Below are 18,520 nucleotides of genomic sequence, written 5' to 3'. Positions count from 1 at the left end.
TAACTTACCCATCAGATGAAAGGTTATCACCTTTCTGGGACCAGGGATCACGGAGCTGAGCAGAAGTTACTATCTATCTGGAAGTCTCAGAAGGCCCTCTTTGACAGTAATCAGAAGAAAAAGTCCAAAACAGAAAAGAAAATCAGCATCTAGGTGAAAAGCACAGAAAGCCCCTTTGGACAGAGAGCCTTTTTCTCTTTCTTCTTTCTCCTTAAGGATGCTAAGAGATAATTTCTGAATATCTGAGAGATAAGTTATGTCACTTAAATGTATAAATTAATTTTCAGAATTAGAAGGGGCCTCAAGAACTGTATCAGTGGAGACTTTTCAATTGCAAGGAATAGAAATTAGTTCAAATGACTGTATAAATCAACTTGGGCTTCTGTAACAAATGTCAGGCACTGGACAGCTTAAACAACAGATATTTATTTCTCACAGTTTTGGAGGCTAGAAGCCCAAGAACGAGGTGCTGGTTAGTTTGTTTCCTGGTGAAGCCCCTTCCTGGTTTGCAAACGGGATCCTTGCTGTATTCTTGTGTCTCCTCTTATAAGGATCCTATTCCAATTTATTAGGGCTCCAACTTGATCAAAGAATAATATTAAAGATAAGGACATGTCTCAACAATGCTTTTATTCTTCCCTTATGTCATTGACTCGCCTTTAAAAGGGAATATTTTGGGAAAGGCACTTAGCTTCTCTATTTCTCTGTTTACTTGAAATAAGTAGAACTTAATGATGTTTGCCCATTGTCTAGATTATCTGAATGGTCACTCAGATTATGAAGGGACAGGGGCAGTATTTGCCCCCAAATGAAATATTTTAATTGTTTTCCTTTGGCTTGGGTCAGAAAAAGCCATAAGGATGCTCAATCTGTATATATTCATGTTGTAGGAAAAAATATCAAGAGGTTTAATTATTGTTCAGGGTGTAGTCTGTTCGTCAGAAGAGAAAAACACAGCCCACAAGACTCTACTACATTTGGGCCTTTAGAAAGCCTCCCAGTCAGCCACTGGACATTTCCTCTACTGGTGATAACCTGTTCCTCTCAGAAGCCCAGGGCCTAAGATGGGAGCTGTCTGGCACCTTCTGTTACTGATCAAAGTTTATAGGCATGTTATGAAGATGGCCTCAAAAAATCATCTGATTTTTTTCTGTCTTTTGAAATGTGCCTTACAGCTATGTGACCTTGGTGTGCCCTAGGATTACAATCTTTTAAGCTCATCACTAAATTACCTTGGCAAATTGCTCAGCTTTTCTGTTTCAATTTCATAATTTAGTTAAAGTAAATAATACCCTGGCTGGTCTGAGATTTAAAATGAGATGCTACACATTGAAGAGTCTGGCAGTGTTGTGCCCCAGTAAGCCCTCAGTAAGGGGTAGTCATTGATTATCTTTAACCTGAAAGACTATGGGGAGGTGTAGAGGACTTTGTTTTTTGCCTATGCTGTGCTTAGAAGATCACCGACATCTGTTGTTTAAATAGTGCCCTCAGAAAACAGCAGTTTCTTAGTAATCAGAGGCAGTCTAAAGTTAATTGTGCACAAAATGAATCATTCTTTCTAATTGCTTACTGAATTTTCTCTGGAGTACTTTCATTTAGGAAGGAGGAAATGTAAAAACTGCTTATGTAGTTGGAAGCCATCTACCTTTAATTTCAATACAAAAACAAAAAGGAAAGCTGCCTCTCCTAAAACTCAGAGTTGCTCATGTGTCATTTTTAAGGTTAGAATGAGGCTTTGTCTTGGATGTTCTTCACCCAGAGATTTAATCCATAAGGGCACGTTTCTGTCTTGAGTTTCTTGCTCTGTTCCCAGTTTCCCACTGCACAGCAGCTTCCCAGAGCCTCTGAGCACTGGCAGGGAGCAGCCCTGTTCACAGTAGCTGGCACTGGAAGAAACAGCAGCAGCGAAGGCCTTCCTCCTGCCAGAATCTCTGAGCATTTGCAAACAGCATCATGAAAGACAGATCTGTGCGTTCACTCTTAAGTAAATTAAAATTAACGAACTGCGTTCTTCACTTGGGATATTATTTTTCCCTCTTAAGATTATAGTACCATAGAGTCTATTCTGTCAAAATGGAGGTTCATGGCTAAAAAGTAGGAATGGCTGTGAACCTGAAACATTTATTTATATATATATAATGCTCAAGCTTTTTGCTGATCAAAACCAATTTTTTTAAACTTCAATCGCTTTGAAGGCTGGAGCCCATGTCAAAGGAAGCATACTGACAGTTGATTAGGCGCCACTTTCACGCACGGCTCTGCAGTTCATCATATCCTCACTGAGCACCACTGTGTACAAGCTGTGCACGCCAATCTAGGAAATGCCAAGAGGTGCATGCCAGTTTCTGCCCTCAGGAGCTTAGCTCAACTCAATAAATGTTGTGTACCTGCACTGATGCTTTTCCATGTTCTGCCGGCATTTAAGCACAATAAGAAATTTTCTTAAGCCTAGTACCATGGAGTTCAAAGGCAGGCTTAAATAGGTTCAGTTTAGAAAAGGCTCACTGGATGCAGAGACCAGGCACAAGGGAGAAAACATTCGCAAACAATTATCTGAGTGCAGGCTTTGAATCAGGTTCATTCCACATATCATCTCATTTTCAAATATGATTTAACGACCCCTTGTTTGTAGTTCTTTGTAAGTTAAAGATGTTGGAAAATATGATTAGCAAAAAACATGATCAGACTAGACATACTATCCTGGAACCTGGTTTTGCTGCTTAATACATTTTGGACATTTCTATGTCATTAAGTGTGCTTTTTCACATTACTTTTAATGACTACATTATTTCTCCAGCCATTTCCCTTAGTTAAATAACTAAGTTAGGTAAGAAGATATATATAAACTGAGTGTGTAGCGCAATGGTAGAGTACATGCATGTGCAAGGCCCAGGGCTCAGTCTCCAGCACCCCTTATAAAAAGATATAGATTGATATAAGGTTATCTGTCTGCATGTGTGTGTGTGTGTGTGTATGTGTGTGTATGTGTATAATGTGTATACATATAATTTATATAAAATTAGGTTTTAATATATAACATGCTATTTTGGGACCTGGTTTGCACACCACACACACTCACACACACAAACTAATTATATAAAAATTATACCATGAAAATAGAAAGTATTTGTAGAAAATATGTAATCTGGAGAGTGGACACATTTCTAAATACATGATATTATAACTAAAAACAGATGAATGGTTTTGAACACAAAGAATTATTGGGTATTAAGAGCACTATAAATAAAATGCAAAAGCATTGCCCCTTGTAATTCTCAAAACAGTTTTGTGAAGTAGGTACTTAAATTCCTTTTAGAGGGGAGGAAACTGAGTCCCAGAGAAATGACACTGTGAAAAAACAGATTCCTGTGAGATTGATGAGCTTGGTGAAGCAGGAGGCCTGATAGATAGCAGGTAGAATGAAGAGGTAACTCAAGCTGGTCACCACAACAGCCCTGGGTGTGAAGCCTGGCTCAGCCTCTTTGGGCAAGGTGATGGACAAGCTTCTTTCAAAACAGTTACAAACATTACACTTTCATTCCAGCTTTTGAAGTGCTCACTTATATCTGCTCTCTCATTTTAACTATTGTGACAAAAAAAAGATACTTTTCCAGGTGTGTCTTCAAAGGTTTGTCACGAGTATCTTCAAATGCAAAATTTCAGAGACATCAAGGGCAGACAAAGTAGGTTCTGATTACTAAAGTCTTTGATACCTTCTTATTATCCCTTGTAGAGTATATTGTACTATGTTTTAAAAAAGTAGAAATTATCAAGGTCACAGTTAATAAGGTTACTATAATAGTATACTATTATTAATTTCTCATTAGAGAGAGATAAAGCCAAAATGTAAGAGCAATTATTAATTCAATGAAATAAGAGAATGATTATAGCTATCCTCACAGTCTATCAGTGGGAGCATCTAGAATGGAAAAATTTATATCTCATGTTTTTAGATCATATGTAGGTGACAACAATCAAATTTAAAAATTTCTCATCTTGGACATGAACAGATGGCTCATTGATTGTCTACTGTAAAATATTTCTATGCATTTGATCTACAACTTGACTTAAAACAGGAATACATATTTATCTCCTCAGGGGTAGCAAAATTTATGCTGTGTAATAACCTTGACACATTCACAGAATCACGTTTAATGGGTCCTCCAGAGCTCTAGTGAATGCTACAGTTTAGTCTGTTTTCTGCATTTTTTCGGAATCTGGAAAAGCTGTAGGAAATGAAATATCTATCATAAAGTTTTTGCATTGAGCTCAACTACTGTTCTCTTAAAGTTTAGTGAAACAATCAAGAACTTATGTTTTTTTAACTGTAGTCAAAATTGAACTTATGAGATTCTTATGGCTGCTTAGAATTAGTGTTTGTACTACAAAGAATAAAGATTTTTAGCCTTATTCAGACCTACATATAATCCTTGAAAACTAATAGTCTTGGGATGGGAGTGTGGCTTAGTGGTAAAGCACTTACAAAGCATGCATAAGGCCGTGGGTTTAATCCCCAGCACTGAAGGAAATAAAAAAAAAAAAAAAAGGAAAACTTTATTACTTAGTTCCAAATACATACATATAGATTAGTATATGTATGTAAACATATTTTACATAAAATATACAGATGGTGTTTGTACAAGTACATTTTTTTTTCTCTCAAACAGATAAATAATCAGATCCTCTATGGAAGAAGTCACCAAAATGCATCTGCCATTATTAAGACCGCCCCATCCAAGGTCAAACTTGTTTTCATCAGGTAAGATATAGATAGGTCTGGTTTTCGAAAATCTATAGTCTCTTCTAAAGATGTTTTTATTGGTGTAATATTATTTTATTTTTGGTTTGTGTAAGAAAATCGCCGTCTTTTCTAAAAAAATCTTTTCCTTTTCTGTCACATGATGAAAAGTACAATTGTTTTTAACTATGGGGTTTTTCTTGTTTGATTGCTTTGTTTTGTTTTATTTTGTTTTATCTGATAGAATTGGGAGTTGAGGTTAGTATTTGTTTCCATTATTAAAAATTCTTACCTTGCTGGATTTGGTTACTGTGTATATAAATATAATGGAGCCCTCTAATTTCTCCTGGCACCATCTGTGGACTCACTAACGTCTTCATCAGAGAATCAGCAGGAAACAACCCAGGAAAGTTTGGGGAGCTTATTAAGAGTGCTGGTGAGAGATCCAGAGTGAGGAGATGTCAACTCTGCCGCTGAGAATGGTGTGTGTTTGGGGGGTCCGCATTTATCCAACCTGACCTCCTACCCGACTGAGCCTTTGTGGTGTAAATGAATCAGAGTAGCCCTTATTGCCACATCAGCAGTAGAATGAGGTTCTTTAATTCTCTGTTATTTGGATGAAATGATAAGTAAATCTGAATTGTTTTTAGGTGATGTAACTAGCCCTATTCATTAATGTCGCCCTCTAGGCCTTGGTTATCATCTGTAAAGTGGGGATAGCAAAGCCCTACCTCTTTCACTGGGATATTTCAAAAAGTTTAAATATCAACACAGTGTTGAACATACAGTAATATTAGCTGCTATTTTATAATTTGTCTTGTTCTTCCCTTTCTCATTAGTTGCCAGTGATAAGATCTGTCCAATCACAGGGAACACTGGGATTAGAGGGTACTTTTGTTCCCAGGATTGAAATATTCCTTCCCATGTAGATATTCAGCCTCACCTGGACTTGCTACTTTTCTCCTGAAGCAGTCCTGCTCTGGAGCCCTTGTCTCCTACCTGGTAGTCCTTTCTGACTTCCTAATTTTCTATTTTACTAACAAGGGAGGAAATGTTGCCAAGCGTGGTGGCGCACGCCTGTAATCCCAGCAGCTTGAGAGGCTGAGGCAGGAAGATCAAGAGTTCAAAGCCAGCCTCAGCATCTTAGTGAGGACTTAAGAAACTCAGCAAGACCCTGTTTCTAAATAATTTTTTTTTTTTAAAAAGTGGGGTGGGGGTCGGGGAAGTGGCTCAGTGGTTAAGTGCCCTTGGGTTTAAATCCCTGTTTAAAAAAAAAAAAAAAAAAAAAAGGCAGGAGAGCTTTCTTCCTTCTCATGTGCCCTTGTATGCTCAGGCTACCCCTTCAGACTTGCTCACCTTGATGTGCTCTATTGGCACCTTCTCCTTTTTGGGTTCCCTTGTTCCTCTTGTCAGGGGTTGAATGAGAATTAGATGATAAAACTTAAACAGTTTTGAAGAAAATTCAGCCATGCTAGATGTCGTCCGCAAGAGAGGTCCACACAAGTAATGGGTCTAGGTGTGAGGACTGCGTGAGAAGGTGTGTGAGGCACTGCTGTGGTCTGGATGTGGTTTGAGTGTGTCCCTCAGGGATCGTGGTTGGAAGCTTGGACCCCAGTGTGGATATGTTACAAGGAAGGGGGACCTGGAAAAGGTGAGGCCTAGTGGAAGTTGATAGGTCACTGGGGACCCCACCCTCAGGAGGAATTAAGGTGGTTCTCAAGGGACTCTGTGGTCGTTCTCTTGAGAGCAAATCATAGAATAAGCCTGGGCTGGGGGGTATAGCTCAGTGGTACATTACGTGCCAGGCATACACAAGGTCTGGTTTCAACCCGAGCACTGCAAAAGGAAAAAGGAAAAAAGGAAAAACGAAAAAAATGAAGGAAGAAGATGCATCCTGCCTCCCCATGTGATCTCTCCCTCTCTTACACACTCCCACTGTGATACAATCTGTCACGAGGCTTTTGTCAGAGCCGCCAGTGCAATGCTGTTTGGACTTTCAGCCTCCAAAACTGAGAGCTAAACAAGCCTCTTTTCTTTATGAGTTTCCCATTCTTAGATATTTTATTGTAGCAATGGAAAATGGACGCTCTGTAGGGTTTAGTATTGAGTGGTGGCTGCTGCTGCAAGTGTTGCTGTTGACTTTACTGCTACCTCTTCAGCATCTGTGAGGTCTTTATTCCCAGTTCTGGGCTATCCTATTTTAATAGAGAGAGAAAAAAAATTGAATCAGATCCAGAGGAAATAATGTAATAAAATGCAGTATTTAGGAAAGAGAACCCTTTTCCTTCCATGAAGAAAGCTTAAATGATTTGAAATTATATAGAATACAGAAGAGAAAGCTGAGTAGAATTTTAATCAACACAATAAAGCCCCATTGATTTAGTGTCAGATTTCAATTTCAGTTGTTCAGAACAGAGCAGAATCAGTCAAGAAAATAATTTGCTGAGTAAATTGACGGTTCCTGAAAGATTGAGGGTGCTGCTAAATACTTATTTATTGAAGTGATTTTCAGTGATTTAGAAATATCCATGTACATTCAAAATACTTAATTATGAAATATATTAGTCCATTCTGGCTGCAATGACAAATGCCATAAACTGTGTCTTATGAACAACAGAAATTTATTTCTCAAAGTTAGGAATGCTGGGAAGTCTGAGATCAAGGTGCTAGCAGACCTGTTTCTGTTGAGGGCCCGGCTTCCTGTCTTATTGAAGGTATCTGCTGTTGAGTCTTCTCCATGTGGCAGGCGGGGTTCCCTGAGGCCCCTTTTACAAGGGAACTAATCCCTTTTCTGAGGGCTGCACCTCTTTCCTCATATTTTCATGTTGGGGATTAGGTGTCAACATATGAACTTGGAGGAAAACACAAGCTTTCAGACCATAGCACGCACATTTCTTACAAAGTCATTCAATTATAATGCCTAACAAATAATGAGCATTCAGAAAACTATTGAAAAAATTTCCTTTTTAGCTCCAACAAAACAATTGTAGATTGTCTATTTCCAAAAGCAACAATCATAGTTCAGTTACTGTTATTATAATTGTACAGATTTAAATATATAAATTTATTTACTTATTTATTGAACTCAGTATTCAACAAAATTCTTCAGGACTCAGTCCCTCTTCCTATTATTGTACCAAATTCACTAAATTTGGAAGATCTTTATGTATTCTTTTATAGATAGAAAAGAGACATAGGAGTGATTCTGAGTAATCAATTATCATATCTACTTTGTGACCATGAGTTTAAATTGAACCAGAAGAGACGTACACACAATTGATAGCTTTTTGTTGAGTAGATGTATATCTGATAATTTGTGTGCCAAAATTTAATTTATGCTTAAGTTGCCATAAAGGAGGAACTGTTCTTCTTACAACTCTTTTTTCTTAAAGAGACAGCTTTCTTTCCTAAAGCCTGGCTGAATTAAAAGACTTCGTGATTGAAAGAAGAAACCCTGGATTCATCCTGTCTGGACTTGAATCCCAACTCTGTAGAACCCCAGCTATGGGACCATGGTCAATTTCCTGACTCCATAGTATGGGTCTGGTATAGCCATCTCGTACACTCTCTAATGTATTAGTTCATATAAATTACTAGTCCACGTGGACTCAACAATGTTTGCCACTATGGTGATGATTATGATTATGGCAAAAAAAGGTGAGAAAAGAAAGAGGAAGGAAGGAAGAGAAACCAGAAAAAAAGGAAGGAGGATAAGAAAAAAAAAAGAATCATTGTCTCTTATATACTTTTCCCCTCTGTTTACTTTTGTAACTCCATAGTGTTGAATATTTTTTAAGTGAATCACATTCATAAAGAAAAACCTAATTAACACAAAGGAATCCCCATATCATAAAATATAATCTATTATAAAATATATTAGATTTTACCTGGGTGAGTAATATCAAATAGTGTCAGAATTTGAGGCACTTAATGCAAAGAATAAAATATTTTATTGCTCCTCAAGTCTGCATATGACTAATGGAATAATAATAGTAGATTTGCATCCTCTTTATATGTAGTGACCTTTATGGATACTCTGGGGACACATGGTAGATTTCTGTCCTATTTATACATTGGGACCTGTATGTAACCAATAGGGTTAAAATGGTAAATTTGCATCCTGTTATACTTGGTGGCCTGCATATTCAGATTGTTTGTCTAGCTCATTATGTACCTAGATACGTACCTTTTCACCTCTGCCTTATATGTTACCACTTTCCAACTATTGTTATAAAAACCCCAATTTTGCCTATTTTGAAACCAAATCCAGAAACAAGTAAAAATTGATTTTTTAACAAGTTTCAGGAGCTAGACACTTGAATCATCTCAGCACCACAAATGGGATTATAATTATGAACTCTGTGTCACTTGTACTGTGTTACAAGGTTACTTTGAAAACTAGTCTCTAAAGCTGTTAGTGTTTCTACTGGCAAAATTTCCTTCCTTAGTTGAAATTATTATTCACTGTGCCTTTCCAGTATACAGAAAATCTTGCCTTTTATATTGTGGCAGCTCTTTTTCAAATTTTTTGACAACTGAAATAAAAACAGACACTGACCACAGGTTTTGAAGTGAGATTAGCAGTAATCTCAAAAAGCTGTTAAACTCTGCTGTGAACAACACTTTAATTAACTAAAGGCCATCTATAGTGATGTACACTTGTGTGATCATGTCCTTGTCATATTCTCTTAACACATGTATTTATTCATACACTAATTGATTTGTCATTTGCAAGGGATCTATGGGTCATTAGTGAAAATTAACAAGTTATATATACATAGCTTACATTGTCATTTTTCCTCTTTCTTTTTACATCATTAGATTTCCACACTCCTGTAGATTGTATCCTAAACATGCCAATTCTCATAAAGTATTTAACTTTGCATCATCCAGATGTTTATCACAGTCTGTGTTCTTACATTGTACCACACATTCAATTCTATGGGTTTTCCTGTTTGGCATTATCCCCTCTACATGAGCAAACCAATTTAAGTACAGAAGGAGACCTCTATCAGTACGATGAAGAAGGAATTGCTGCATCTGACAGTACAGGGATCCAAGGAGATTAATGATCTTGCCTGCAGCTCTTGTCATACCTTCCCCCACTATCGAAAATTAAATGTCATGTATAACAACTCACTCTCCATTACTTAATTACATGTGGAAAATGTGTACTGTGTAAAAACTCCTGGGGCTAAAGGAGGCCAAATGAAACTGAAACCCTCGGAAAGATTTAGTGCTGGCTGTCAAGCCCTCCTGAGTAAAAGTGAACTCACCAGGGGTCCACCTTACTGTATCGATTGAACATATGTCTTGTTTGTAATTAAAAACACAGTGTGGCCCGTTGTCCTCTGGCCATATCCCGGAAAAAGGATATTGAGTTGAAATTAATGTGACTGTCAGAGTCATCACTAGGATGATGACCCTCTGAAGATAGAACTTGAATGCTGGATTTTAAAACCTGTATCAAAACCTCTTGATTCATGAAATCTAGCTTTGATAAATAGGGAAAAAAAGACTGTTTGCACAGCACGAGTTTTACTTTCATGAAGAAAGTCGTTCATTTATTCAGCAGATATCCCCCGAGTGCCTGCTTGTGCTGATTGTGTGAAGTCAGTGAGGTGGAGAACATAGTCTCTGCTAAAAATGGAGACCGAAGGGCTGGGGTTGTGGCTCAGCAGCAGAGCCCTTTTCTAGCCATGCGAGGCACTGGGTTCGATCCTCAGCACCACATAAAAATAAATAAATATATGTCCAACTACAACTAAAAATATATATATTTAAAGAAAATGAAGACAGAGAACAAGCCACAATCTAGTGCCTTATCCAGTGAGGTAGGTCCTGCTGTGCTGTAGGAATGCACAGAAGACGCAGCTAACCTTGTCTTTGGGGCCTATGGGAAGAAGTCACAGAGACGGATGCTTAACACATTAAGTCCCAAGTGTTTGATTCTGTGAACATGTCAGTGAAATTAACACAGGAGGCTTAAAATAGGGTAGAAATCATAATCTTACATATCCTTGATATATCTTTTCATATGATATGCCTACCATATATATAATTCAAACACTGTAATCATTCACCTATTTCTTTCCTCAAAAGAACAGAGCTCTAAATGCATAATATTCACTTCAAAAGTTACTATAAGTGATGTATTTATTCAATTTAAGTTTTTCTTCATGTCCCACATCTGTGGTGATAGAACTCAACATGTTAACTAAGACCTGAAGGATAAAAGCAAAGTCACAGCACGTATAGAAACCCAAAGTTTCCAGAACTAGGTGTTACGTCCAGTGCATCTGAACATGTACTTGTAGGAGAAAAGCAGTCCTTTCTTAGGGGAGAACCATTAAATGGTCCAGCTGTGTAAGTTCATTATTTGGAATCCGGGAAGGAAACATCTTCTTGACTTTTGTGCACCATTAAAGAATGCAGTGCCATTTTTCAAATGCACAGTGAAATAACACACGTGGTATGTTTGACCAGAAGTGTTGAGGAGGTGGCCTGTCATTAGCCCTGAACCCTTCCAGGAGTTGCAAGGAGGAAGGAAGCAGAGACACTCCCGCGGCTTCAAGGATCTTCTGTTTCTGGTTAGTGACACCATGTGGGAGACCCCCAGAGTCTCTCCGAGTGTGCTCTGAAATGCCCATTCTCACCTCAGCTCTTGCAGGACTTGTTTCCTGTATAGCACTATCCCTGTTAAATAGTAACAAACTATCAACTGTTGTAACTAGAAGTTATAGGCATGTCATCAAGGAGAAGGTAGAGTTAGAATGTTTTGTATTTCCATATTTTGTCAGACATTGAAACGTATACATCCAAGTGAGAAGCATTGTTCCCTTTGAAATACTATAACCTGGGGAGCTTGTACATTAAATACAGTTATGATTCCACTGGGTCATACATTTCTGGAATCATCTTAAGCCTATGGCATATTCTTTCTAATATCCATAATAGCTATATTCTTTTTCCTTTTGAGGGTGATTTAAGCCAATCTGGAATGACCAAATATTGTATAGGGCCATTTATGAGTTAGGTGAATTCAGTGAATTAGATAAAGTACTAAAACCAAAAAGAAGTCCATCTTTCTCTCTCTTTCTCTCTCTCTCTTTAATGTTCTCTTATACAGTGCTGGTGATTGAACCCAGGACCTTATACCTCTAGGCAATCGCTCTATCCCTTATCTTTCTTAGATAACTCATAAAGTATCTTTGAAAATCAGTTTTATTATTTCATAAAGAGAATTTTTATTTGCTATGCCCATTCCTTAACAGTATCAGCATATAGCTTATAGGAATTATGACTATTTGTTTCATCCCTTTTGGCACTCAAAAACACCTATGGTCATCAGGGATGATATAGGCATTTTTTTCTTGTTTGCTGGTCAATTTTTATGCCTATGAGGATGGAGTTACAGTTAAGTGGCAGAGCACTTGCCTAGCATGTGCAAGGCCCTGGGATCAGTTCCCAGCACCACACACTATCTCTCTGTCCATCCACATAGACATACACACACATGCATACATATGCAAATATACATATCTTTGAGTGTATATGTGTGTATGTTCTTTGTCCTGGAAATTGCCTGTTTCCTTTAGTGCACCTTCCACATGCAGACATGTGTATACACACGTGTTCACAGCATAAGCACACATGTGCGTGCACATACACATGGTGGGACAGTAAAAACAGCAAATCCAGATGCCTATCTCCCAGTGGAAGCTGAAAGAGCCCGCTCCTCCTTTTCACTGCTGAGTTGCAGCCAGTAAGTGTTCATGTGACCTCAGCTTGGACAATGGGAGACCTTAGGCTTAGAATTGGAAGCTAGTAATGTGAATGATTTGTATATGAATGGTGTTTATTCCCATTGACCACAGTGTCCTGATCAAATGTTTCTGTAATTATATCATTTTGCTTCCTGCTTCCTTGTTCTCTGGAGGTCTCTTAGTTCAAAACTATTCCCAGCCTGGTCCTATAGCCCTTCTTTATTTTGAGATCCCAATATTGGGATCTTACATTGGCCCAAATTCATTTCTCTTTCTTGCTGACAAAGAATCCTATTGAATAGGAAGGATTGTAAAAGTAGAGCTTTCTGAACAGGACATGAGTAACCAGAGTGAGAAATTTAGTTTCCTCTGTGCATTTTCTTGTCACAGGCCGGCATTTAGCTTTTATTCTCAGAAGTTTTTGTCTTTGAAACACTTTTAGCAGAGCATAGGACCTCTGAATAAGTCTCCACAGCATGCCTCCTATTGCCAAACCATTTATTGGCTCTGGAAACAGGATCACCATGGTTATGGCAGAGGAATCAAAACTTATCCTGAGCTCATCTCTGAGGGGAGGGTCACCTTCCCAGCACATGGCCTGTATCAAAGGTTGGATATCTGAACATTTGGGCTTTTCCAGCCAGGCATAAGAGGGTAATGGCTAAGGGCACCTACTCTACTATCTTTTGGAAAGAATGTCTCTGAGAAGCTTATTTGGCTAACTCCTCCACCCAATGCAGTCCTAGACTCCCCACCTCAACCTTCCTGCCAATTTGTACTGCCAAACATTTTTTAAGCCACTTTTTCCCCTGTGCAACTGTAACAGTTAATTTAGAACTTGCCTGGGGGCACCTTTTAAAATGTGGGCCTGGATGCTGAGTTACTCTTAGCAGCTCTTGTTAGTGATTGACATTGGCATGCCAAGAAAATAGAATTCATAATTCCACTGTCATTGAACTTTGTCTCTGATCAGCACATCCAGCTTTTTGATTGCTTCTTCCATTTGTGAGTTGGAAACTACTCATTCTGTTCATATAGTTAGGGATAGCTCCTGGCATCTTTTCAGAAAGGAATTTAGTTCCCATTGAGCTGTAATGATTTGCTTTGTCTTACATGTTACTTTCAGGTCATTTGTATGAGGTTTTTCTGGCTGAATGTTAATTCAATGTCATGTTCCAGTTGTAAAGTTGTTTTTGCTTTTTTATTTCCCCAAGTGTCTCGAATCACTAAATCTAGTAGTCAGAAAATAATATTCATGCCCGTTGGGTTCCTCTGTCCTTGTTTATTCAACATTTTTGTGGTGTGTGCATCTAGATTTAAATTGTAGTTGGAATCATTTTAGAAGAGGTTGGAGGGGGAAAAAATTCTCCTAAACCAACCTAACTAGCATTTCATGATAAATGCAGGCCCCAAACTTCTGCTTTTGGTGTAATACTATTTTTAGCACAGAATAAAATCCTCAAGGTTTGGTGAGAGTACATTTTGAAGAGGTAGGACCAGAACAGTCCTAACGAAAACAGTGATTTTAAATAGTAATCTCAATAAGTCCAATATTATTCCCATCACCATTTACTTTCTTTTTCTTTTTGTTAATTTTTTTGTAGTTGTAAATGGACATGATACCTTTATTTTTATTTATTTATTTTTTATGTGTTGCTGAGGACCGAACCCAGTGCCTCACAAATACTAGGTGAGTGCTCTACCACTGAGCCACAACCCCAACCCCTACTTCCTTTTTCTTGATCAGTTCATTTTTTTAAAATTGTGGTGAAATACATATAACATGAAATTTATCATCTTGGCCATTTAAAGTTTATAGTTGAGAGGAATTAAATGCATTCACATTGTTCAACCTTCAGTACCGTCCATCTGCAGAACATTTTCATCTTCCAAAACTGTAATTCTTTATCCATGACAAAACCTCCCATTCCTCTCTTCACCCTTGGCAATCACTGTTCCACTACCTGTCTCTGAATGTGTCTGTACTAGGTACCTCCACACAGCAGAATTCTGCCATATGTGTTCTTTGCCCAACCAGCTTATTTCACTTAGTGTGTTTACAAGATTCATTTATGTTGTAGCATCTATCAGAATTTCCCTCCTTTTTAAGTCTGAATAATATTCCATTGTATGCATATTCCATCCTGTGTATATGCCACTTTTTTTAAAAAAATCCTTTCATCCATTAATGAATACTTGAGTTGATTTCACCTTTTGCCTGTTGGAAATGATGCTGCTGTGAATATTCATTTGTAATATTTCCTTTGAAATGCTGCTTTGAATTCCTCTGGCTATAGACCCACAAGTAAAAATGCTAGGTTGTATGAGTATTCATTTTTTAGTATTCTGAGAAGCCTCCATCCTGTTTTTCCTGGGAGCTGCTCCTTTTTTATTTTTCCCACCAACAATGTACAAGGTTTCCGTTTCCTCACATCCTTGCCAGTACTTGTTTTCTGCCATCCTAATGAGTGAACAGGGGTTTCTCATCATGATCTGGATTTGCATTTCCCTGATGATTAGAGATATTGAACATCTTTTCATGTGCTTATTGGTTGTTTGTATATTTTCTTTGGAGAAATGTCTATTCATATCCTTTCTCTGTTTTTTTAATCAGGTTGCTAATTTTGCTATGATTGTTATTGAGTTGTAGAAGTATTTCTTTTTTTAAAAGAAAAAAAGAGTGAGAGACAGAGAGAGAATTTTTTTTTATATTTATTTTTTAGTTTTCAACAGACACAACATCTTTGTATGTGGTGGTGAGGTTCGAACCCAGGCCGCAGGCATGCCAGGCGAGCGCGCTACCGCTTGAGCCACATCCCCAGCCCAGTATTTCTGTATTCTGATACATGATTTGCAAATATTTTCTCTTATTCGTAGGTTGCCTTTTCACTCTGTTGGTTGTGTTTGATGAAGGAAAGTTTCAAATTTTGATGTAATCCCATTTGTCTATTTTTTGCTTTTATTGCCTATGCTTTTGGTGTCATTTAAAATAAATCATTATTAGAATCCAATGTCACAGGCTTTTTTCTCCATGTGTTTCTTCTAAGAATTTTCTATTTTATTTCTTATTTTGGGGGGCTGGGGATGTGGCTCAAGCAGTAGCGCGCTCGCCTGGCATGCGTGCGGCCCGGGTTCGATCCTCAGCACCACATACAAACAAAGATGTTGTGTCTGCCGATAACTAAAAAATAAATATTAAAAATTCTCTCTCTCTCTCTCTCTCTCTCTCTCTCTCTCTCTCTCTCTCTCTCTCTCGCCCCCTCCCTCTATCACTCTCTCTTTAAAAAAATATATATTATTTCTTATTATTTAGGTCTTCGATCCTCCTTTTTTGTATACCAGGAATTGAACCCAGGAGCACTTAACCTTTGAGCCACATCCCCAGCCTTTTTTGTGTGTGTGTATTTTTTTTTTTTTTAATCTAGAGACAGGGTCTCACTGAGTTGCTGAGGCTGACTTTGAATTCACTATCCTCCTACCTCAGCCTTCTGAACTGCTGGGATTACAGGCATGTGCCACGGCACCTAGTTCTTTGATCCATTTTAACTAATTTTTATGTATAGTATAAAGGAAGGATCTACCTTATTCTTTTGCATGTGATTATCCAGTTTTTCCAGCACTAATTGTTGAAAAGATCTTTATTTCCCTTGTTGAATGTCTTGCTATCCTCCTTGAGAATCATTTAATCATATAAATGTTAATTTCTGGGCTGTCTGTTCTATGGCATCCATATATTTTTATGCCAGTACCACATGGCTCTGATTACTGTAGCTTTGTATTAAGTTTTAAAGCTAGGAAGCATGAGACCTCCTCCAAATTAGTTCTTTTTCAAAATTTTTTTGGGTGTTTGGTTCTACAAATTTCTGGATGGGATACACTTTCCCTTTTAAAAGTAGAAATACCCATTGGAGAAATCTCAGACCTTGATAAATGAAAAGTATGGCATTTTACAAACACACAAACATGCCTCATTTACATTGGTAGCATCTTTTATTTTTCCTCATTCAGAAATTGCTCGTTGAGCTTCCCAGATATATAAATATATTGTGTTTATAGCCCATTAATTTTTCTTTTGACCACAGTTTGTCATGTTCCTCTAGAGTTTATCTTAGAGCATCTTTTGTATTTCTCTTTGGGAATTAGTCAAGGGTTGTTGAAGTAATGCTTTAAAGACATGTTAATAAAATCCCTTGTTACAGTTTGAATTATGGTTATAATTTTAATGGATAAAAAATATACAATTGAATCAACAAATCTCTGTATATGACATGTATGTGCCTCTAAAAATGTAAAGTATCCTTAAAGAACAGGATGCAGTTGCTGAGAAACCATATAAGTAGTTTAGAAATTCAGTGGCTGCTGTTAGAGAAGTAGGTGCAGCAAGAACCTGCTGATGCTACCCAGGCAGAGTGACTTGGGCAGGAACTGAGTCCAAACTTCCTGAACAAATGCAAATATTTACTGAGGACCTACTGTATGGTAGATGCTATGCAAAGCCACAAGTTATGAAGTTCTCCAAGAACTGAAAGACGTGCAAATAAGTAATTACAAAACAAGCACCAATAAAGGGAGCTCTTGGACATGGGTCTTCAGGTTCCATCTTCAGGCTTGTTTCTAGGGGATAGTTTTCACAGTTGAGAAGGGAATGATTTCAATTGATTTAGATGCAGAAAAGCAGAACAAGGAAACCAGTAGGGGCACTCTTTTTATGATCAAGGCAACTCAAAAGGTACAAGAATTAGGCTGGGGACAGGAACTAGGAGAAAAAATAAAGCCTTTAGAATGAAACCATTAGTTTTGGTGCCTTTAGTTGATGGCTGAATGAATTCACTGTAACTGAAGACGTGGAGCCTGGAAGTTTAAGCATCTAAGGCTCAATATCATGAAACCATAAAACATAAAATTTTAACTGTTATTGCACTTTACCCTTTGCATTATCTCACAACAATACAGCTGGTAGATATTATCCCAATTTTATAAGTTAAGAAACCAAGATTGTTAAAGCTGTCTTGTATCTTATCTACAAGTTATCAGTGATGTAATCTGTATTTTTTCTCAATCTCTCTGTACTTTTGCATAGATTTCTTTCCAGGATAGCCTAGTTGTTTTTCTTTACTACATATAATCACAGATCTATTTTTCAGTTGTAGCATAATTTATACTCAGCACAACAGATTTTAGTTTGTTGAGTTTTGATAATTGTATAACCTGTGTAATCTTCACCCAAAGCAAACATACAGAATATTTAGTCATGCCCAAAGTCTGTGGGTGCCACCATCTAATTGTGGTAGTAGGAGCAAATGTGACTCCGTTTTGTTTTATGACTTAAAACAAAACAACCTGTAAAACATCCTGTAAAACAACCATGCCAAGTAGAAGAGTCATGACTAGGGCAAGATGTTCTTTTCTTTTTGCTATACAAACCTTTAAGAATGCAAAACTACCTAATGGGGTATTGTTTTTGTAACTAGGGTAATGGGGCTCTGTTTCTGTGACTGGGCTAACTGTGATTGGTTAGGCTTCCCTCTGCTTGACTGCACTCTCCTGCTTCTATAACCTGGCTTGCTTGCATTGGCTAGACCCCCGAACATCCCTTTTGCGGTTTTCAGGCTTATAAGGAGTGCCCTTGCAATTGTTCGGGGCTGATCAGGGGAACAGCTTTATGTTCTGGTCAGCCGCCACCGATGTGCTTCAATAAAGGCTTGATTCAATTATACGTGAGTGGTCTGGAAGTCAGTTTATGAAACCCTGGGACAAAGCTTTAACTATAACATAATCACTCCCTCCTTCCCCCAGAATAAAGAGCTTCCTGATTTCTGTCACTCTGGGTTACAGTTTTTGAACTTAATACAAATAGAATCAAATAGTATTTATTCTTTTGTGTCTGATTTCTTTCAAACAACATAGTGGTTTTGAGATTTATCCATGTTGTATTTAGCAAAAGTTTTTTCCTAAAATTACTTCTTAAAGTAATTTTGTATTTTACTGTAATATACAAAATGTGTAGATCTGTTCT

At 37.7% G+C, this 18,520-nt stretch overlaps 1 protein-coding gene across 3 annotated transcripts in view; it reads left to right on the top strand.

Moving 5' to 3' along the window:
- Patj (PATJ crumbs cell polarity complex component) overlaps window positions 1-18,520 on the top strand; it is a 345,826-nt gene that overhangs the window by 216,505 nt on the left and 110,801 nt on the right. For all 3 annotated transcript variants that reach the window (XM_076860270.2, XM_076860269.2, XM_076860271.2), the window contains exon 29: window positions 4,668-4,759. In XM_076860270.2, coding sequence (XP_076716385.2) covers window positions 4,668-4,759 — 92 coding nt within the window. The remainder of the gene's footprint in view (window positions 1-4,667; window positions 4,760-18,520) is intronic.

This window comes from Callospermophilus lateralis, chromosome 7, assembly GCF_048772815.1.
Source record: "Callospermophilus lateralis isolate mCalLat2 chromosome 7, mCalLat2.hap1, whole genome shotgun sequence".
In the NCBI taxonomy this organism is placed as follows: Eukaryota; Metazoa; Chordata; class Mammalia; order Rodentia; family Sciuridae; genus Callospermophilus; species Callospermophilus lateralis.
Note: the sequence above shows the minus strand (reverse complement) of the source record. Positions and strands in the feature narration are given on the sequence as shown.